The sequence below is a fragment of the Geosmithia morbida genome (genome assembly GCF_012550715.1).
Source record: "Geosmithia morbida isolate 1262 chromosome Unknown scaffold_21, whole genome shotgun sequence".
NCBI classification, from domain to species: Eukaryota; Fungi; Ascomycota; class Sordariomycetes; order Hypocreales; family Bionectriaceae; genus Geosmithia; species Geosmithia morbida.
In genome coordinates this window covers 320,655-342,764 of record NW_023336208.1, presented here as the reverse complement: position 1 = coordinate 342,764, position 22,110 = coordinate 320,655, and the positions used below count along the sequence as shown (strand labels likewise).

The following is a 22,110-nucleotide window of genomic DNA, read 5'->3' as shown; positions in this document are numbered from 1 at the left end:
CCGTCATCAGTGTACAAGCAAGAACATTTGCAGATTATGAAGTCCAGCTCGCTTGCCCCAAGTTTCATCGCACATATATCGAAAATCTGTCCGCTCTTCTTGGCATGACAACAGGTACATGCATGGAGACTTATGCCTGGATCTGTCTGCCGCCCGCCTTCGAATCATTGCTTTCCACCTGGCGGCGAACATGCCACCACCTGCTCACCATGTCGCAGTAGAACTCAAAGTACGCCGAGGTATCCTCGGGAGCTTCGACCTTGCCGTCAGGGAAATTCCAAGGCTTGTCCTTGCCGAGGAAGTGAATGACTTTGTGCTGAGATCGATAGCGAAGAACAGCAGAGACATAGAGCCGATAAACCTTGTGCATCTGCATGTTGTAGGTGAAGCTGAGCCGAAACCACGCGCGCGCTGCGGGATCAGGGCTCTCCTGGTTAGACAGCAGTCGCTTCACCGGGTGGCCGAGAGTCCCGTCGCCGAAGTGAATGTTCAGGAGTCCCTGGTCCCCTCCGTCAAACGACTCCACCTCCCCAGCTAGCCTGCTCAGCTCCATGTAGGTCGTCTTGTTCGGTTTCAGGAGCATCACGCCGCTGTTGAAGCAGTCCGGGAAGCCGACATCTGGTGACGCGGCGAATCCGATGTGGTCTGGCAGGGAGAAGAGATGGTCTAGATTAGACAGGACCAGCGTGTCGGCGTCGAGGTACAGTACACGCTCGTACTGGTCGAGAGTCCAAAGGTTGAGCTTGGTGAGGGTCGTGTGAAGATCGGGACGTCCGATAAGTTCGAGATTCGCCGCCGATATGCCAGTGATGGGCGGAACGGGGATGACATGGTCAAACAGGCACTCGAGTCTCCTCTTTGACCCTTCGGAAACAGCCGGGATCACAAGAACACACAACGGAACGGTGGTTCCCGAATTCCTGAGACACTGGGCAACAACAAGCGCAGCTTTTATATATATATATATATATATGTTAGCACTGGCGCCATGCTCGAGCTTTGGTATTATCTATCAGTCATCACCTAGAAGATATGAATCATTTGTGAGAAGCTGTGGGATTGTTAGACATAGTTAACGAAACGGAAAAGAAGAAGAAGAAGAGGAAGAAGCAGAAACCAAGAGCGAGAAGGGGAACCAAAACATGGATGGGATCAAGACTTCATCTCATACCGTGCAATACGCTGTGCTATGGCCAGCCATTGTGATGTAATGACAATACCAGGGCGGGAAACGGAAATAGAAGGGAAGACGCAACCAATAGTGGCAGACAAGGGCGATATCGTGATCTTTTGATAGCTGCTCTAACTAGGCAAGACAACTACAGGACTCCGCATTCTCTTAAGTGACAAGTTCAAGTTCCCGAGAAAACCAGATATGGAATTTAGGGGAGGGGGAGGGGGGGGGAGGTTGGGTTGAGCAGCGCAAGGGCGATTCTGGGGCTGGGTTCTGCCCGAGTTCCGCCTTGGGGTTCGCCTTGTGATGCAGGCGTACAATAATGACGAGCTTAGATAGCACATCTGACATGTAGGATCCTCCCTTTGTGGGAAGAGGGCTATGGACATGGTGCAATCAAATCAGGACCGGGTACTCTGCACTGCGGAATCGAGTTGAAGACTACGGGGTACATTCACATGTAGATAATCTTGAGCTACGTAGTGTACCTGTGATTGAAATGCGTGTGAGGACGTAAGGAGGATGAGTATTGATACATTGTTGCCCCAAGTATGCGCTGATTGTCAAATAAGTCGAAGGGAGATCTGGGATCGCGGCAGAAGCAGATTCAGATTCGATTATGTGACCTGTAAAGTATCGCGATCCGCTCCCTGATTCCCCAGGTAACATTGGTAGACGTTTTTTTCTTTTTTTTTTCTTTGGTTGAATCCTGATAAGTAATAATAATAGCATCACGCTGGCTATTGAAGACCTGATCCCGGCTTCAAGGATCTGTCTTGTTGTACGTCAACTGCAAGTACTCTAACTTCCAATCATCACACATCCCATCTCGTCTCGAATCAAGGTATCCTTGCATCGCCGGTTCGGCAATTACCTAAAACTTCAACCCTCAGCAGTCTGGGTGGCACTTTCGTGAAATATTTGGGGTTACCGACTCTCGATTGGAATATCAACAAGTGTGAACTTGCATCGATACTGCGACCGACCGTCTACATCATACTATGAGACGTCATCACAGCTTCCCACAAGTTTGATAGGCCAGATCGATGTTGATTCAGTACCGTGCCCTCGTGAGCAACATGATGACGTATGTAGATTTCGTGACACTATCCGCATAACGGAGTCGGCCAACTTAGGGACGGTGTTATATCAGTGTCAGCCTGTGATAAGTCTGTTCCGTCCTGCTGCAAGGTCCATCACTGCTGTAAACGATTGTACTTGGCATAAGTGCTTACATGGTCGTCTTGGCGAAGCCGCTCCCCGGGATCCTTGTACACATCATACGGTAGCAACCCTCTTGTCTCTCCAAATCGGGCTTGATCGAAACCCGGAGGAAATGCTTCTCATGAGCGCGCTGTCTGTTTGAGCTACGGAGAGCATGCGCCGACACCTTACCTTCCGGACTATACGATACTGCCGAGGACTAGTTGTAGCAGGGACATGATCCGTGTTGTGGATCCTGTTGTTGCTCCAATCTGCCTGGGGCTTCTTTGTCTTGAACTGTGAGTTATGTCGAGAGATGAAGACCACCGATCACTCCGTAGATAGGTTTCCGCAGCTGCTGGTAAAAGTAATATATCAACTCCAACGCTTCTTCATGTGGGAACATCGATTACTATGCATGTACGCGTAGGGAACCGGACCCCGAAGAAGCTTGAAGGTGTATACGATGGGATGGAGGGACCAAGAGTAGACGCACAAACTTGAGCCATATTTACCCAATGTCCCAGAATATGAAAAAAAAAAAAAAAAAAAAAAACTGGCATTTCACATACACATATTAATACGAAATCTAGACATGTTCCCACCACAACCAAATGCGATCAAACACCTAGCCCTGTCCCTGTCTATCAATATGCGATATCTGCATGAGATATCACGTACGAAGAGGGGCCATGCAATAATACCTTGCCGTGGGATGACCTTCGTGCACGCTTTGCTGACCACGACATGAGTTGGCATGGCGCAGCACCGTAGGCTGCAGCAGAACGTTATGATATTATTATTGTAGACGTGCAGTCCCTGGCATCTCGGACAAGCTGGGATGTCCTCCCTTTGTGTCCCACCATCATACAATAACCATTGTCAGCTCTCCTATAGAAGCTATCCGAGGCACCGCCAGCGCTTCTCTGTATGGACCGAGCGCCCGTGTTCTGCGTGCATCGACAGGATCATCTCTCTGAGACCAGGTACTCTCGTACACATCCTGCATACCCACCCTTGACACGATGGACCCATTGAGCATAGCAACGTCGGCCGTTGCCATCATGTCTTTGTGTAAGAAGACGATCGAGTACCTTCAAAGGGTAAAGCAATCGTCCAAGGAATGCAACCGTCTCAAAGCTGAGATCAGGTCTGCCGCGGCCGTACTGGAGACTTTCACCGAGGTCGTTCAGGACGCTGAGCTGGAGAAAGGCGAGTGGACCATCACGGTAAGGTCCATCGGCAGTCAAGAAGGTCCTCTGCAGCTACTCCAGGATAGCCTCGAGGCTCTCCAGAGGAAGCTCATCTCTGCCACTCCGTCGAGCGGGAGTGTGAGCCGCCTGGGGAAATCCCTGATGTGGCCGTTCAAGAGCGGGGAATTCCGCGACACCATCACCGTGATAGATCGCCAGAAGTCACTTCTCCTGCTGGCGCTGGAGAACGATCACTTTGCACTGTCAAAGGAGATCCGGGAGAATACGCGTACCATTCTGGTCGGGATGGATGGCGTAAAGGAGAACCTGCAGCAGATGACGGAGCGCAACGACGCAAAGGATCGTCTGGCTGTCATCAATTGGATCCCGGCCGCAGACTACGGCTCTCAGCAATGCGACTTCATAAGCCGACGCCAGAAGGGGACGGGAGAGTGGTTATTGACCTCTCACGAGTTCAGGGCATGGAAAAAAGGAGACCAAGGTGCTCTTTTCTGCCCAGGAATGCCCGGCGTTGGGAAGACGATGCTTTCTTCGATCGTCGTCGATCATCTCCGCCATGATTTCCAGCACCACGCCTCTGTTGCGATCGCCTGCGTCTACTTCAACTCCAAAAGACACCACGAGCAGACACCGACAAATTTCCTCTTCAGTGTCCTCAAACAGCTCCTGCAGTCTCTCCCTTCCATACCGGACGCTGTGGGGGAATTCTACGATCGCAACAAAGGCAGGACGCCTCAGATGTCGACGGAAGCCACGATGAAACTGCTACACTCGGCCATTGCAGAGATTCCCCGTGTCTTCATCATAGTCGATGCGCTCGATGAGGTGTCGGAGACCCACACGACAAACATGCTGTCGGCCTTGTCCCAGCTCCGGACAGATACAGGAGTAAGTGTATTCGCCACGTCACGATTCATACCGAAGATCGAGAGGGCTTTCGAAGGAGCACCGACCATGGAGATACGCGCCAGCGACTCAGACGTCCTAAGATACCTCGATGAGAACCTGTCGATCCTGCCGACATTCGTTTCGAGGAACTCCGCCCTCCAAGAGGAAATTAAAAATACCATCATCCGAGCAATTGATGGGATGTATGTACCGTCCGAGACGGAAGCCTCCATCTATCCCGTCTTCCAGAACGAGCATCAAGATCATTCACTGACTATTCTCAAAGGTTTCTTCTAGCCAAGCTACACCTGAACTCGCTTGCTGGGAAGAGGTCACCCAAAGCAGTCAGATCAACCCTGTCCAGGCTCCCGACCGGCTCCGAAGGCTACGACCATGCCTACCGAGATACCATGGAGAGAGTCAGAGGCCAGCCTCGCGATTCGTATGAGATTGCGAAACAGGTTCTCTCCTGGATATCCTGTGCTAAGCGGCCTTTGACTGCTTCCGAGTTGGTCCACGCTCTGGCCGTTGAGATTGGGGAAGATGAGCTTGATGAGGAAAATCTCCCAGATCTCGAGGACGTGGTTTCCGTCTGCGCAGGACTGGTCGCCGTAGACAGAATGAGCGACACAGTGAGGCTCGTACACTACACTGCCCAGGAGTACTTTGAGAGGACATGGAGGCAGTGGTTCCCCGAAGCGCCAGAGTACATTTCCCGTGTCTGCATTGCATGTCTATCCTTCTCTTCATTCAGCACCGGGCCTTGTACAACAGCTGCCGAGTTTCAATCACGACTTTCCGAGAACACTTTGTACGACTATGCGGCACGACACTGGGGCCATCATGCACAGGCGAGCCTCTCCGAGACAGATGAGCTCATGCTGGAGTTTTTGAAGAACCACGGTGCAGTGTCGGCATCGAGTCAGGTTCTGCTGACTCCTCAAAATGCGCCTTCGTACAGCCAGAACACCCCACACGACGTCACAGGCATGCACCTTGCTGCGTACTTTGGGCTACGACAAGCTGTCAGCTCATTGATGAGACTCGGATATTCGCCCTCCGTAGCAAACAGCCACGGTCAGACGCCACTCTGGTGGGCTGCAAAAAACGGGCACGAGCCGGTCGTCAAGCTACTTCTCAACGCCGACCGTATGGATGTCAATGCCAAGGACAGCGAATACGGCCGGAGCCCGCTCTGGTGGGCGGTCAGCAACGGGCACGACGGCGTCGTCGGCTTATTGATGGACAGAGAAGAGGTAGACGTCAACGCACCGGATAGGGAGTACGGCAGGGCACCTCTGGCGTGGGCGGCGAGGAGCGGGAGTTATGGTGTGGTGAAGCTGTTACTTGGGAGGGACGGCATAAACGTCAACACGCGCGACAGTCTGTACAGCGATACGCCATTATCCTGGGCGGCGAGAAACGGTCACGAGGACGTTGTGCAGCTGATGCTAGACCACCCAGACACCGATGTCAACTGCGAAGAGACAGAATATGAGCAGACGCCGCTGTCATGGGCGGCCAGAAATGCACACGGAGGTGTCGTCCGGATCCTCCTTGCTAACAGCAAGGTCAACTTGAACCATCAAGATAAAGCAGGGGCAACACCATTGATCTGGGCGGCAAGAGCTGGCTACACAGGCATCGTGAAGCTCCTGCTAGCCCAGGACGGCATCCAGCTTGATATCGAGGACGACTACGGCCAGACAGCGCTGGATTGGGCACTAGGGGGTGGTCACGAGGCCACGTCCAAGGAGCTCATGGAAAAGCTGGGAATGGACATGGGATCCAGCTCAACGGATTCGCGCGAAGTGGCCCTTGTACAGGCAGCGAGGATCAACAACGTCGCTACTGTCGAGGATCTCCTCCGAGACGAGGCGATCAATGCCAATTTCATGAACCAGCAAGGCTGGTCACCACTGCTATGGGCAGCCAGAAACGGACACAGCCAATCGGTACGGGAGCTGCTGCATCACCCGGGAATCAACGTCAACATCAAGGACAAATTCAGCCAGACCGCGCTCTGGTGGGCCGCACGTGGTGGCCATACCGCGGTTATGAAGCTCCTCCTGCACCGTGATGACGTCGACGTCAATTCCGGCATCACCAATCCCATCAGCTCGGGAGAGACGGCGCTAGCACAGGCAGCTCGGGCCGGTCACAGTGCCATCGTGCGGCTCCTGCTAGAGAAGGATGGCATCAATGTCAACTCGGGCGACTGCTACAACAGGACCCCCATCCTGTGGGCTGCCAGGGAAGGCCATACCATGGTTCTCAGGACACTGCTATCGACGGAAGGTGTGGATGTGAACGCGAGAGACGCATATGGCCGCACGGCCCTAGCCTGGGCTGCTAGGGAGGGTCATAAAGCGGCGGCAAAACTGCTGCTTGCCCACAAGTCCGTCGACAGGGATGCCAAGGACAGCTATGGTCGGAAGGCTATTTCCTGGGCTGAGGAGAATGGCCAAGAGGCTATTGTCAGGCTGCTACTTGATGGGTAGCGGATCACGTCGTTGCATGCGTAGAGTTTAATATCACCGTCGACTTTATATGGGGTCATGTACATATATTTATACTACCCCCTTAATTTCCAGCAGTATGAATTGGCCATAGATATCAGCTCCGGGCATTTCTTTCCTTTCGTTATATCTGCATGCACCATGCACTCTCTGCTGAAGGTCGGGCTTAGGACATGTGAGCGCGTAGCGGGAAGAGCTTCCCGCAGGTCCTCGGCAGAGATGTTTGCCGTTTGCATTTCGCCTCAATCTTCCATTTTTTTTGTCTTCTATTCGTATGCATCCGAGCGGTACTTTAGAATTTACAGTTGTTATTGATGCCTACGTTCGGCCCCCGTTTTCGAATTGCAGGCAGTCGAGCTGAAAGCGTCCGGGAGAGATGGTGCGAGAACAAACCCGGCTATGATCTAGTTTGATGCTTTCGTGATGGGAGTGCTCTCGCTACGGGTATGAGGCTCAAGAGGGAACGTCTGTAGCTCAGGCGTCACGCCACCGAAGACGCGATCCCATCTGGCGGCAAGCGGTGCCGGGGTCTCCCATGCATACTCGGGGTCGCGGAGCCACTGGCGTAGCAGATGTCTCCTGTCACACTGTGAGCCATGCAATCCGGCGATTGAGATACACTCATCAACCCCTAGTAGAGGTGACTTACTGTTTTTCCTTTGTGTCGACAAAGGCGTCGCGAGAGTGGAAGATGGCACAGTTATTGACGTACTGCATGTCGCCCTTTTCGAAGTTGGTCGAGACGCTGAACCGCTCGCCTAGGAAGTGTATGGCGTCGAGGGCTTCGGCCTGGGCCTCGGTAATGGGTGGGAGGTGGCTGCGACGCGGCAGCTCCCCGAATCCAACGTAGTATCGCCTACCATACTGGAGGATGACCCTGTCAGGAGTCTTGCCATCTGCGCTGGCGGGCTGGTGGTACAGCAAGGGGCGACTCATGAACCTGTCCTTGTCATCGACAGTCTTGGTGAACCTAAGGGTACATCAGTCTTGGGCCGGTCGATTCATGGGGGTCCTCTAATTCTCATCCATAAACTTTCCTCTCCTCTCCCAGCACGCAATGCCACTGAGTGGAAGAGCAGGAGGAGGATGGAGAAGTGATAGCGGGACTGAACTCACAGCTCCGCTTCCCATATTCCGCTCAACGTATGGATGAGGTCGGGTCTCGTTGCGGCCAAGTGGTTATACACACGCCACGTGCTCGCAAGACGACTAGCACCCCCAGACGCCGCTGTCGACAGGGCAAACAGCGAGACGATATCACCAGAGTCCGTGTGGAAGACCTGCTTGTCCGCAGTGTAGGCCGGAGAACCGATCTTGATGGCGTCCTTATCCCTGCTCTCACCGAGGGTGGACCGGACGTCCTTGATGTGGCCGATAACCACATCGGCGCGCTCGCCCTTGTAGTAAGCATCTTGGCGGCCGCGGATGGAGCCGATGTGGGAGGAGACGCCTGTGTATATGATGATATTTTCTTGGCGGGAATAGCGGTCGACGTCAAGGCCACGGAGAACGAAGAATCCATGGCCAAAGTGCAGCTCGCGAGATAGACGGCGCAGCTCCGCGTGCAGCGTGGGCAGGGGAAACGTCTCGCGGGTGATGTATCCGAGGGCGAGGTTCAACGCTTCACGTTCAATCCGTCGTCAGCTGGCGGGCTCCAGCGCAGGAACTCGGTGTGCACGCGGCAGGGAAGTGGAGGGCTCACACTTGAAATGCGCGAGGGCGCTGTCAATCTCGTCAAGTTGCGTCTCGGAGAGCACGTACGTCCAATCGTATTTCTGGGCGAGGGTGTCGCCGTCCCAGACCAGGTCACCCTTCAACTCCTTCGGGAAGCCCGCAGGCAGGTGCTTTGGGAGGTCCTCTGTTTGGAGGCGCCGGGCGACCCGGGCCTGGTATTTATCCCAGTCCGGGTGGTAGCTTATGTCCGGCTGACCGGGTGGTGGCTGCGCCGCCGGTGTGGGGCTGTAGACGGGCGGAGGAACCGGGGTGGCGGTGGTCACGGAAGCCATTATGTTTGTCGGCTCGGTGGCAAAAATGATATGATTGAGTAGTCTTGTATGTACGGGAGATGCCGAATGTAAACTATCCGAGTCCTTTATGACACTCAACCAAGACTTCTCAAGGGAGGGGGTTGGGGGTTCAGTTGAATGTTCGGGCTGAGGAGGCCGACAATGTTTCAAACCAGTGCGAACGGATAGCTTTCAGCTGGCATTGATGATGCCACTCTGTGCATCTACAATCTACATTTTCGGACGTTTCTACAAGCTTGTCTCTCCCGTCCGCTTTATAATGCCGGGCACGGGAGATCCAACTATGAATGCCGAGCGTCAGTATGGGGAACAGAGCGGGACTTGCCCTCCCATAAGCCGGGATTAAGCACCTCATCTGGCAGGACAGTGGCGCGATTGATTTATACCCAGCAAGAGCTATATGCCATGTAGCATCAGCAGAGCGGAGTCTCCATGCAGACGTGTAGAGAACAGCCGAGAGCAGGAGGCCTGTCGAAACTATTATTACTACTCTAGTCAACGGCAGCGATTGCGCACGCCTTGGCACCAATGATGCCATTGTGATTACTGCGCACGTCCGGCCTCCCAGGCACCATCATTTGCTTTACGAAAGTTTATGTAAGAAATACTTTACATAAGAAATACTTTACATGAGAAATACTTTACATGAGAAATACTTTACATGAGAAATACTTTACATGAGAAATACTTTACTTGAGAAATACGCAATGGAGCTATGAATGGCGTGCCACGCTGGTAAAGCTTGGATAGTCTCGAATATACCCATGATACTGTTACGTGGTAGAAATATCACACTGGTCTGTATGGCGCCGGCAGGGCCCGAGCGCTGGTGGTATGATATGTGGACATGACCGAGGACGACTTGATGGGCGGATGCTCTACAACGAGAACGAAATAGAAGAGTAGTGACCTCTTTGTACAAACCCGAGCACTGGGAAAGCTGGGAGGAAGAAGAAGATGAGCTCGAGACCTGGGGTCGATGCTCCCCGATGATATCGTAGCGGCAAGAATGAAAATGATACAGTTACTAGGAGCACACGGTACTTGCGAGTTTGAATACACGAACGTACCTTATATATAACTCTAAAATTACCCGTCGGGACTACTACATATATATATGCCTGGCTCTTTCAGTATCTAAAACAGAGCCGCCCTTCGACATTTGCAGCTGTTGGCCGTTGCTTCATCAGAGACTTCAAGGCGGTCAAAGCGTGATGGTGGCATTATTATAACAAGTAATCACACCTTGCGTACCCGTATTTCAAGATGTCTGGCCCCGCCAGACGTAACCTTCCTGCTCCATATATCCGCCCACTCGTTGGTCGATATACTTGGCGGTTGTGGCATGCGGTCCTCAGTCTCCCGGCCCCATGGCCGAATCCAGCGATAAAAGGCCAGTCCGTCTCCTCTCCCGCGGAGCGCTCATGACTTGAGAAGACCCAAGGTCGTCCATAGGTCCCATCGAAGTCTCCGACTTGACAAGGCGCATAGGCCTACCCGACGTCGATATGGACAGCAAGACAAAGATCGCAGGCTTCCTGGACAAGATCAAGCCCCGGAGTGGCAAGCAAGCCGCTCCCAACGGTCAGGGACACCAGTCAGACAGCGACACTTCTGTCATTCGCGATGGCGATCTCGCTTTCGTCCGCCAGACAGCCGAGAATGGCACGTCTGCCTACCAGGAGGCCGTGGGGGCGCCCGTTGAGGCGCGCTCGCCGCTAGGCTACCATGTCAACTGGCTCACCATCATCTTCCTCAACGTCAACCACATGGTGGGCACCGGTGTCTTCTCCACGCCGGGCACCATCCTCAAGCTCACGGGGTCCGTCGGCTTGGCCCTGGTCTACTGGGTCATCGGGCTCATCCTGGCCATCGCCGGTCTCGGCGTTCACATGGAGTTCACCAGCTACTTCCCCAACCGCAGCGGTTCCGAGGTCGTCTGGCTCGAGCAGAGCTACCCGCGACCCAAGCACTTCTTCCCCATCGCCTTTGCCGTCCAGACCGTCCTCCTATCCTTCAGCAGCAGCAACGCCATCGTGCTGTCCACCTACCTCTGGCGCATGGCTGGGCGCGACCCCGGCCCCTGGGAGCTCAAGGGCGTCGCCATCGCCGCCTACACCGTGGCCGTCATCTGCGTCATCGCGCACAACAAGTACTCTTATTGGGCTATCAACGGCATCGGTGCCCTGAAGCTGCTCCTCATGACCTTCATCGCCATATCGGGCCTCGTCATCCTCGGCGGTCATGTGTCCAAGATCGAGAACCCGGGCTCCAACTTTGCCAACGGCCATGGGTTTGACGGGACGACGTCGAGTGGTTACAACCTATCCCAGGCCATGGTCAACATCTCGTTCGCCTTCTCCGGGTGGCAGAACGCCTTCAGCATGGCCAACGAGATCAGGAACCCCATTCCGACTCTCAAGAAGAACGCCACCGCGTCCCTGCTCATCGTCTTCGTCCTCTACTTCCTTTGCAACGTCGCCTACTTCGCCGCCGTCCCCAAGGAGGTGTTCATGGAGTCGGACCAGCTGGCGGCCGCCGTGTTTTTCCGCACTGCATTTGGCAAAAAGGCCGAGTCGGCCCTCAACTTCTGCGTGCTTCTCAGCTCCTTTGGTAACCTGCTTGCCGTCCTCATCCAGCAGTCACGGCAGATCCGCGAGATTGCGCGCCAGGGCGTGCTCCCCTGGACGGAGTTCTGGGTCTCTACCAAGCCGTTCGGCACTCCTCTCGGTCCCTACCTCCTCAAGTGGTTCGTCACTTTCATCATGATCCTGGCGCCCCCGGCAGGTGACGCCTTCCAGTTTGTTGTCAGTCTGAAGACGTACCCCGAGGCCATCTTCCACGTCGCCATGGGCATCGGTCTGATCATTCTCCGCCGCCGCCGTGACCGCTCCGGCACACCGCCGTCCAGCTTCAGGGCCTGGTGGACCATTGTCGGTCTGTATGTACTCTCCCAGCTCTATCTCCTCATCATGCCTTGGATCCCTCCGGAGGGTGGCATATATGACGGCACCGTGAGCTTCTTCTATGCTACCTACATGATTGTCGGCATCGGCATCATTGGCTTGTGCGGCGCCTATTACTATCTCTGGATGGTCGCTCTTCCCCGTTGGCGCAAGTACACCATCCGGTCGCAAGTGGTTGATATCAGCGACAACGGTGCCAACACCCACCGCCTCGTGCGCGTGCCTAATGCCGAAGTGGCCGAGTGGGATGCCACTCACGACGAACTTGGCCGCGAGGTGCGTCAGAGACGTCGTGGGGATGGAAGCATTGATCTGGTGCACGAGGACCCTGAAGGGTCCAATTTGAAGGTCAGCTCTACTCAAAGCATCTCAAAGGTCTGAACCCTTCATTGCGTCTGATCCTTGGCATGTAAATTATGTATTCTTCATAGTCAATGTACCCGTTTTACATACGTATCGCTCTCGTCGTTTCCAGGAGCCAATCACCAGACAGATCATACTGATCGGTACATGCATGAACCTACAGAAGTTGCCTTCCCCATCAATACAGTTCTGCTGTGATATCTTGCCAATTCCAGACGGCAACGTGCCCTTCACTCTCACGGTTCACTCCTGGTCGAGTGCCGTAGGGGCGTGGAGATCAAAAATATCCGGCATGGTGTAGTGACTCTCATTTCGCGCTCTCAGATCCTGAGGGACAGCTATATCCCGCGGAGCAATCATCCCCCTCTCATTACTTGCATCCAGTGACTTCTTTCCCCATCTCTTCTTCCCCTTCTGCCATGGTAGACACAGTTGCATGCACGTGTTACATGTGATATATCTGGACATCCCGCTCGAGAACATGCCTCGGTGTAGATCAGAACCCGCCTTCGCTCCGAGAGCTTTTGGGCAACGGTAAATGTTTCTTTTCCCCCTCAAAAACAAAACCGGAATCATAGAGGACATCTGCCGTCAAACGGTCATCTCTCGGTATTGAGAATCCGATCAACCTCTTCATCAGCTGCCTGTAGAATATAATCAGCTGGATACTCGGGCTCCCAGCCAATATTCTTCCCATTTCGAGACGTAAAAGTGCACCTTGGAAGGGGACAGATTAGCATTCATTCACTTCGCTTCTCTTTCTTCTCCTTCTTCTTCTCCTTTCTTATCTCATGAAACCATGTATCAATCCCTGCGTCGAGAGAATAAGAGACAAAACTTACAGCCCACCGAGCTCAACGGGCACGAATTCCTTCGAACGCTGAATAGCAGCACCCATCTGATCGAGAACAGCGTCATCCGCCAGAACGACGGACTCGTCGTCGACGACACGTCGGGTCTTCAGAGCGCGGGCCATGGCATCGTACAGGTCATCCCATACTACGTCGCCGGACGAGGCGAGGTAGTACCCCTGCTCTCCGTACCCTATCTCTGCGCCGTTCAGAATTCGGCCGAGAATAGCAAGGTATAGCGATGAGCTGTCCCTGACGTTGCGCATCTGAAGATCAAATCAGTCGACCATTCGGAATTACGGTTGCTCGCTCTTGAATCCGTATCCATATCATCATTTCTGCACGTAAGCACTAAGGATGTCCGACAGGACGTTCCGGTCCGAGAGGAGTCAAGGACGCGGCAAATCAGCACACGAGCGACTAGGACGAAATCATCTCTCATAGATAGATGCCGAACGATAACACAGATCAGGCCCTTGAATGTGCGTCTGAGCTGGATGGGATTATCCGGTACTATTAGACCGAGTATTTCTTCCAAGTCAAAAGAGAGGGGAGAGAGATGCTGATGGGTTGCCTGCACAAGTGCGGCAGATCAACATGAGGGGCCGACTCACGACGATACTGTACCGACGTCGACTGTCCATATCCATGCGTAGCCAGAGAACACGCTGCGGTCCCTCAGGTTCCCCATAACGGTCCCTCCCGATGATGACATCCTCCCTTCCTCCCACTTCCTCCCCACCGAGGAGGGATGGAAGGAAAGAATGGAGGAAGAGACTTGGGAAGGATATAAGTAATGGAAGGGGAGATTTCAAGACTAGAGGCACACGCCTCGAGTGACGGCCGTCTTTGAACTCAGGCAGGAGCTTCTCCCGACGAGGCAACCACCATTTCACCGATTGCCGAAAGCTTCTCGCAACCGGAAGCAGCCACCTCAAGTGACAGGGGATCCTTCCATTTGGGAAGGACAACAACGGACCCTCGTGCCTGCCTTGTGTCAAGTGCTGACAGAGGACAGAGGACAGAGGACAGTCAGGAAAGTGTCAAGCCACCAAGTTATATCAAGCCACATCAAGCCACATCCAAGAATGACATCAGGAGATCATCAAGAAAGATTCAGTCAAGGTCCAAGGAAGCATAAAGATCATCACAAGCAAGATGAAGACATTAGAGACAAGATGCGAGAACAAGTATAAAGAGGGAGCTGGGAAGCTACTAGGAAGTAAGGAGATAGGGATGAATGAATATGAATCTCGACCCTAAAGTTGACCCTGAATCTCTTTTCTGTCTCCTGCCGGCAAGACTTCATCACTTTCTCTATTACTTCTGACAAGTCCCTCGACACCTTGCCTCCGCAGGGTACACACGTCGCTCCTCTCCAGCGACGGCAACGACAGACGGCTCTCTCACCCGCAAAAGGCCTTTCGAAAACACGGTAGATCAGACGACGGAGTGACGGCGTAGTTGTGGTGATGTAGCGGATACAGATGCACAATGGGGATGAAGATGTATATTGATCGTTGACTCCCTTTCTCGCTCCACGAGAAAGGCGGTTACTTATTGCCAGGTATCTCGGTGTTGAGGCCTCAACTTGTTGTTGTGTAGTGTGTGTGTGTATGTGTTCCTCGTGTCTCCAACAGGAGACACCAGTCGGGTAGAGATACCACGGCTATCCTTCTATGGAGGGAGGAGTGCGGTACTGGTATATCATCTCCCTGCACGTCCCACTTCGTGACACTTGTATGACATATTCCGTCCCGATGGACTCACTTTTACTGAGATTACTCCAATGGCTCTCACATGAGTAACTGAACATCCACGCTACGCTATGTGTAGGGGCACATGCAAGCGAGGCGTATAATCACCTAGAACGTCATTGCCGAGTACCATGGTAAGTTGGAGAAGACGGAGACGTTGCTAGTGCATCTCGAGCTGGGGAAGGGACGTCGGTGCGGCAGAGGTTCAGCATTGTATGATAAGGAGGTTCCGGTCATGGAGAAGTGACCGCACGATGCCAGTACTTGCGGGTTTCTACGGCAGGTCACAGCCGATTAATGAAAGAACTGTTCTGCGTGGGGACAGCTCTCGCGGCACGACGAGATGGTGCTGGATATTGACGAGAGGGTGCGCCCCCCCCCCCCCCCGAAAAAAAAAAGATCAAGGGGTAATGGCACCATGTCAAGAAGAAGGATGTCTCAATGGCACTGTCCGCATTCGTGCGAATGATTCCCTCGTATAGATGTCAAGATTTTGTGACGGTGGTGGTCTCGAGAGCACAGTAACGATGTCGGGGCGTGAGAGAAATAAGGAGCTTCAAGAAGGCGACTTGGAACATATCATAGCAACCACAAATACTATTCGATTGAGGTTTGGCCGTCGGTGCAGTCGCTCAATTGTGCATAGCATTATGAAGAGTGGCGTGACGACGGACAGTAGAGAGAAATGAAGCTGCTACGGCCAACCCACCATCCGTCTTGATATGGTGTACGGGTGCAGCCTCAAGATATTCAACACCAACGTAACGCTCGTGGTTGTTGATCCCCGGCATTTCCGTGACAAGTGTTGACGAGGGACGCTAGACTCTACGTGTTCCCCACGGGATTCCCGTTCTTGTCTTGGGGCGGATAAAGTGCCCTTCCTTGACTTGTGGTGCTAGAGCTCATCCCACAAGCCTGTACTGTTTCTATCGCTGGCTTCGAAACCATCTTTTCCGAAGAGGCCAGCGACCAACTGGGTAAGCATGACGTCGCTCCCCTCGGCGGCCATGATCCCGACCGCAGCCGGCAATCCTTCTTCGCTGTCGGTATACTTGGACACGTACGGCGTATATCCCACTATGCAATCCATCTGTCAGATCTGGACAGCACAGCATCTTGAGGAGCGCCATGGGCGGAAGGAGGAGGAGGAGAATACCGGGAATGATCAGCTCTGGGCACCGCGCATACGGCCCGATATTGTAAAAGAAGAACCCTTGCCCAGTAAACTGCTGGGGTCCTACCGCATACTCGTCTCGGTACGTCACCTGACCATCGGTCCAGGGAAGGGCCATGATACTGGGCGAATAGCCGTTTTCGGACGGTGGCATGATGTGAGTGTAGAACCAGTCTTTGAATACGCCGATCAGCTCTTCCCCCTCACGCTTCTGCTCAGCCGTTATGGTTCGCGTGTAAGACCTACACGACCGGTTAGGAGCTCGCTACGTCAGGGCGTCCATGTCCGGTCCGCACTTACACCTTGAATCGTACTTGGGGATTCAGGACGGGATGTTTCCCCTCCTCCTCTCTATACGAATCGATAAACGGCTTCAGAAGATCCGTCCACTGGTCGCGGTTGGCAGACCAGTCAAAGACGTAGTGGAACGCGCTCGCCAGCGACTCGTCCATCCCCTTAGGTCGCGTCTCCTTCCAGCTCTCCTGGAGGTTGACTCTTGTCCGCTTGACCTGAAGGAAATCCTCCAACCGCGCGATGAACTCTTCAAAGACCCGCGCACTTTCGCCGTCCTCTATCTCCCAATAATCTTCGGGAATCAGCAGCGTAGTCGGTCTCTACATGAACTGTATCAATATCAGCACACGGACGCACAGTCCTCCGTAAACTCGGCAATTCGACTTCACGGGAGAGGAAACATAACTTGAGCATTCTATCCCTGGTATCGGATCCTGTTCCGTAGAGAGCATTCGCGAGTATCTCAAACTCGGATGCTGTACGGGCGAACCCACCAAGCGTGTCCCAATTTCTGCATATCGATTATCGATCATCTTCAGAGCAGTACTGGCAGAGGGGGGGGGGGGGGGGGGGGGGATCCTTACGCGCTGTACGGAACCATACCCTCAGTGCTCGTCGCTCCCAAGGTCGGCCGCATCCCAAAGATCGCTTGAGCTGCCGCCGGTGCCCGAATGCTTCCCAGGGCTGGCAGACGCATGATGTCAGAAGTGGAGGAATTTCGCAGGAATGTCTCCTAAACCTACTATCGCTTCCAAGCGCAAAGTCCAGCCACGGGTAGGTCGCGACAGCGGCAGCACTGCCAGCACTGCTTCCGCTGGGGGTCAGGTAGCCGTCCCCTCTCGGGTTGAAGGGGCCGTGATAGTCGACCCAGTCGCGAGTGGGCCACTCCGAGTCGGCAAACTGCGTCGTCTTAGTCTTCCCGACGACGACGAATCCCTGATCTATGAGATCCTGAACGACTGGCGCCGTGTGATTCCTCGGAGGGTGAAAGTCCGTAAAGGCACGTGAGGATGCACCGGTCTTGAGACCTTTGAGGTGAATGATGTCTTTGATCGCCACTCTCTTTCCAGCGAACGGCCTCTCTTCCGTGGGCAGAGAGTAGAGCCGAGATGGCACGGCGATTGTCAGCGTCGAAGGATGCTGCTCGCCGTAGGCCGCTGCATCGAGCGGGTGGAATCTGAATACGTCAGCATGGGACTGGCATTTATCTCTCTCTCTCTCTCTTTCCTGAAAAAAAGGATGAGATGAAAAGAAGAGAAAGAAAAAAAAAAGACGAGTGGATGTCTATCTGCCTACCCATCCTGATAATCGTCCGGAACAGTAGCCACGACGAAAGCATCTGCCGTATCAGGGTAGAGTCTGTACGCCTGGTGAAGCTGTCCATTCTGTATGAAATAGGGGCCTTGAGGTAGCTGTCTCCCGTCGATCACAGGGGAAGTCTTGTAGAGAGAGTTCACCCCAAGCTCACGGAGATGGTCTACTCTGCTCTCGATGCTGGATGGGGTAGGCCCGACGACCTGCAGAACGAGGGCGTCTATGAAGGCAGTCGACCACACATCGTCCAAGGCGGCAAACTCGGCAAAGAATCTGTTCAGGCGGACAGTCGAAGGAGATCCAGCATCGACCGTCAAGACCGTACAGGGCTGGATAGGCCGAGGCTCATGAGGCTCACCGCTTCTCTGCCAGATGGCCTTCAAGTCTTGTCTCTGACCAGTTTTCACCTCATGTTAGATGAAAATCTCCATGGCGGCTGTTTAGGCACGAAGATACTAGTATACCTTTCCTGGAAGCCGGTGCAGGTAATATGCCACACCATCAAGCCTGACCGTAGTGGTTGGGTCGATTTCGAGCGCGACGGCCCACCAAAGGTTAGCCACGGAGGCGAAAAGTGGGAAAAAATGGATGAGGCCCATAGTGATGGTCAGGGTAGCAGTCATCGGAAACCCAGCAGGCGAACTACTATCGATTCGAATTGGAGTGTCGCGTTGCCTCAAAGGCGTGAAAATTTCGAATATTTCCTTGACACTCACATTCAGTACTTGGCTAGCGTTGGATGCCTTGGTTAGAGAGTGAATGTCGATATCAATAAACAGTTGATATAAGTGTTGATATCAAGAAACAGTTGATATAAGTGTCCATCCCAAGAAACAGTCGATATTAATGTGCGACAATAGACGGTGATGTCAGTACCGTTCTACCTGACTTGAGGCTCTATAGGCGAATAGAAATTGTGAGAGAGCGGTTAAATCATTCCTAACGCTTCACTTTCTTATCTCGCCCTATTTTTTTCTTGTTGGGAGAAGGAGGGGAAGTAACCGTCAATCACGTACCGCCATTGCCTCGAGTGTCGCAAGTGCAAATGCAGAAAAAGTGTGGGTGTGGTCATCAAGCACCCTATCGTGCTTTGCTGCATGTCTCTGCCGCCCAAGAAATCAGAAGAAGCAGGTTTCTTGCAGAAGATGCCGTGTGATATAGTACCTCGAGATACTTGCGGTGACTTCACAATACTTGTCATATGTCAATAAAGTGATCGTGTCTATTGAGCTGCTATAACTGGTCCCCGTCGGCTGCGGAATGGCATGTCCTAGATGATCAAGAGCCCAGGAATCTTCCTCGTGAATACCGAGCATCCTGTCTCACGATCGAATAAGCAAAGCTTTCAGAATTCTCCACCATGACCGGAACTGACTTACAGCCTGGTGGAGCTCACCGACTCGATCTCGGAAGAGACGACGGAACACATCAGCAGCGGCATGACATACCGCTGTTCACTGACCTGGCCTCGAGGAGGTGGGATCTGGATGGGTTGGATCCGCCACAGTCCGTGCGGCACGCCAGTGTCTTCTACATGAAGCCCGATGTCGAGCGCAGCGTCGACAAGCCATACTTTCTCAACATACCCGTCGACGACTCCTGGATGCCCATGGTTAAGCAGACGAATGTCGTCTACACCCGTAGGCAGATCGCAGTGACAGATATCCGAGGCCACGAGTCCCATTTCCGTCTGGATACTCATGGCTTTCAGCTGGCCCCGCTGATGACCTCGCTCCCGTACGACGACTTTTCCGCAACAGACGCCATCGTGAGCCGATACTACGGAGAGGTGAGGGAGTTCTTGATGAGAGAGCTCGGGGCGTCGCAGGTGCTTCCCTTCGACTTCCAGGTAAGGAGATTCTCCATGAGATGTGAACCGACCCGACCATGTAGCTGATCACCGGTCCGATCAACCCCCCCAGGTCCGTCGAAGGGACAGCCGTCTGCCCCCTGGATCGAGAGGGACTCCTGGTAAAGCACAGCCGTTTACGGCAGTACACGGAGGTTTGTGGATGCGCCTGTACCCTACCACCGTCGAATGATGATACCCATGTCACATACATACACCACAGTGGTAGGAGATAGGAGAAAGAGTTGACTCGTATTCCCATTGGCAGACCAGACAGCAAATGCTGCCTTCAGACGACTCAAGTACTTCCATCCCGAATACGCCAAAAGGTATGCCACAGCGCGCTTTCAGATCGTCAAGTAGGTGATACTTCTCTCCTATCCGCAAGGCTGTGGAGCACACCCATACGTGGGCATTCTTCAATGTGGAGGAGGAGAAGTCGACTGAGACCGACGGTTTAGTGTCTGGAAACCACTGCGCGGACCTGTCATCGACTCCCCCTTGGCGGTGTGCGACTACCGTACCGTCAGTCCCGACCAGGACGCCGTCCCCACTGACATCGTATTCCCGGACTATCTTGGCGAGTCCATCAACTTCCGGCCCAACCCTGCGCATAGGTTCTACTATATAGACCGGCAACGATCCGATGAGGCTTGGATGATCAAGTGCTTCGACTCCAGTACGGCTTCCAATCCCGAGATCTCACAATGTACGTAAAAAAATCTCTACGGACGTGGATATCAGCCCTCTCGATATGGATGAAGCTTATAGATGGATCGATACAGTCTGCCCGCACGTATCATTTCATTATGATACACAAGAGGTGGATATCCTGTTCAGAGAGAGCGTGGAAGTGAGGACATTTGTCTTCCATGTCTAGATGCAGACATCAAGACTCCTCCTAGCTGGCATGGTCAGATGCGCATCGGGGGATGATGGCTTGTGCGGACTGAGAAGTGAATAGACAACACTGAGCTCTATTCATATATTTCATATTTACTCGCGAGAAGGATTCACTCGTGCCACCAAGCGAAGACGAACCCTGAGACAGGTACCCTGAAAACAGCAGGTATGGGCTGAGGAGTATGCTCCATGGCATGTCATGTAGATGATCCTTCCCTGTAGAGCCCCGACATACCCTGGGCACTCTCCAGCTTTCTTCTCAACCTCCCTCAGCAACGGTCGAGCGAGGCCCCTTTGAGCAGCGGGTTAGACGGTATCTCTCACACTATAATCTATCAAAAGATATCAGGAAACTCACGCAGCCTTTTCCAATGCAATATGCACAGTCTTTTCCAAGGCATGGATGATCCGTTTCACCTTGGACTATATTGCACCAGTGATACCATGGCTTCTCATTCGGCTTTTCCGGATCTCGCTTCCAAGTCAACCACGGCTTGGCCTCGATATCCTTTTGCGGGATCGAATCATACGGGCTGGGAGGCCAGAAATGTCTCCATGGTTGGTTCGTACCATGCGCGCGAGTGCCTGGCTTGGACCTCCTGGGGTCGCTGAGAGTATCCCATGCTAGATCCCGAGGCGCCACATGTTGTGAGAGGCTGTAGACCTGGGACATGTCAGATGTATGGCATCCGCAAGATGCTTCGATGAGTATGCCTGGACTTCTCGTTTTGTCTTCACAATTCCGTAGACTTGAACGGGATTGGAAGAGAATGGTGATGATGACTAGATGGGTGGAGGAAGAGAGAGGCATATAATAGTCTATCGAGCTTGCCAGGGATATCAGTCAATCAACACTAGGCACAGATGATCATGACTGAGAGGGAGGGGGGTATGAGGGGGGGGGGGGGGGGGCCCTAGCCAATCATTATATTTCATTACTTACACACAAGTGCACGTTGGGCTCTGACGGTACTCGGTTATACGCTCTAGTACATCTGAATCTGGTTGCCTGTGGTCTTGGTGGTACGTTGTTGGCAGATCAGTTAGAGGTACCACGTATGACTGTTCTTGAAGATGAGGCTGGTGGCATACATATTGGGGTCATGGGAACATGCACAAGGGATTGATGAACAAGGAGTATAACACCACAAGGCGGCCTGTTGATACCTGGGCGTGCCCTTCGGACTCAGTGGCATCCATATTCATAAGGCCATATCATTCCATGGATCTGTCGTAATATTAGATGCCAAGAGGCAGTGTTGTGGGCAGAAAGATCTGATCATAGAAACAAATTTGATCTCATAGCTTTAATGGAGATCTCAAGGATATCTTGACTCTCAGTGACTAGATTTCTGATTTATCGGCATCTTCTAGCTTCACCAGTAAAGCTGCTATATCAAGACTGATGAAAACCCCTGGTCGACCCGATGATCCTCAGTTGCGGGAGAGTGCAGAACTTTATACAGTCGATTCAATCAGCACACTGCGGTTCTGGTGCTGTGCCCAAATGGTATCAGTATGGTCCTATCAGTCTAGTCTTCCCTATGCCGTCGCCACTTCCGATCCTGACTTGGTCACTTACAGATACCGACGAGAGAAACTCTCCCCGACGTA

General features: G+C 53.2%; 7 protein-coding genes across 7 annotated transcripts; 3 read left to right on the top strand and 4 right to left on the bottom strand.

The window, feature by feature from the left end:
* Window positions 1-130: 130 nt before the first annotated feature.
* On the bottom strand, window positions 131-1,201 carry GMORB2_4585 (Glycosyl transferase family 8; the record flags this gene model as incomplete). The annotated part of the gene is made up of 2 exons (XM_035466559.1): window positions 131-920; window positions 1,182-1,201. 2 exons carry the CDS (start codon window positions 1,199-1,201, stop codon window positions 131-133), a joined length of 810 nt encoding a protein of 269 aa, XP_035318328.1.
* A 2,201-nt stretch (window positions 1,202-3,402) lies between these two features.
* Window positions 3,403-6,980, top strand: GMORB2_4584 (Ankyrin repeat; the record flags this gene model as incomplete). The annotated part of the gene is made up of 3 exons (XM_035466558.1): window positions 3,403-4,682; window positions 4,766-6,290; window positions 6,384-6,980. The coding sequence occupies 3 exons, from the start codon at window positions 3,403-3,405 to the stop codon at window positions 6,978-6,980; spliced, it is 3,402 nt and encodes a 1,133-aa protein (XP_035318327.1).
* Window positions 6,981-7,402: 422 nt separating this feature from the next.
* On the bottom strand, window positions 7,403-9,004 carry GMORB2_4583 (Taurine catabolism dioxygenase TauD, TfdA family; the record flags this gene model as incomplete). Its single annotated transcript, XM_035466557.1, has 4 exons — window positions 7,403-7,577; window positions 7,648-7,968; window positions 8,115-8,619; window positions 8,701-9,004. 4 exons carry the CDS (start codon window positions 9,002-9,004, stop codon window positions 7,403-7,405), a joined length of 1,305 nt encoding a protein of 434 aa, XP_035318326.1.
* Window positions 9,005-10,533: 1,529 nt separating this feature from the next.
* On the top strand, window positions 10,534-12,372 carry GMORB2_4582 (Amino acid permease; the record flags this gene model as incomplete). The annotated part of the gene is made up of 1 exon (XM_035466556.1): window positions 10,534-12,372. One exon carries the CDS (start codon window positions 10,534-10,536, stop codon window positions 12,370-12,372), a length of 1,839 nt encoding a protein of 612 aa, XP_035318325.1.
* A 581-nt stretch (window positions 12,373-12,953) lies between these two features.
* Window positions 12,954-13,471, bottom strand: GMORB2_4581 (NAD dependent epimerase/dehydratase family; the record flags this gene model as incomplete). Its single annotated transcript, XM_035466555.1, has 2 exons — window positions 12,954-13,071; window positions 13,197-13,471. 2 exons carry the CDS (start codon window positions 13,469-13,471, stop codon window positions 12,954-12,956), a joined length of 393 nt encoding a protein of 130 aa, XP_035318324.1.
* Window positions 13,472-15,857: 2,386 nt separating this feature from the next.
* GMORB2_4580 (aspartyl-tRNA(Asn)/glutamyl-tRNA(Gln) amidotransferase subunit A) lies at window positions 15,858-18,156 on the bottom strand (the record flags this gene model as incomplete). The annotated part of the gene is made up of 8 exons (XM_035466554.1): window positions 15,858-16,039; window positions 16,119-16,378; window positions 16,437-16,750; window positions 16,788-16,941; window positions 17,015-17,114; window positions 17,174-17,607; window positions 17,727-18,017; window positions 18,152-18,156. 8 exons carry the CDS (start codon window positions 18,154-18,156, stop codon window positions 15,858-15,860), a joined length of 1,740 nt encoding a protein of 579 aa, XP_035318323.1.
* Window positions 18,157-19,104: 948 nt separating this feature from the next.
* Window positions 19,105-20,310, top strand: GMORB2_4579 (uncharacterized protein; the record flags this gene model as incomplete). The annotated part of the gene is made up of 4 exons (XM_035466553.1): window positions 19,105-19,593; window positions 19,667-19,748; window positions 19,862-19,952; window positions 20,055-20,310. The coding sequence occupies 4 exons, from the start codon at window positions 19,105-19,107 to the stop codon at window positions 20,308-20,310; spliced, it is 918 nt and encodes a 305-aa protein (XP_035318322.1).
* Between the last annotated feature and the right edge of the window lie 1,800 nt (window positions 20,311-22,110).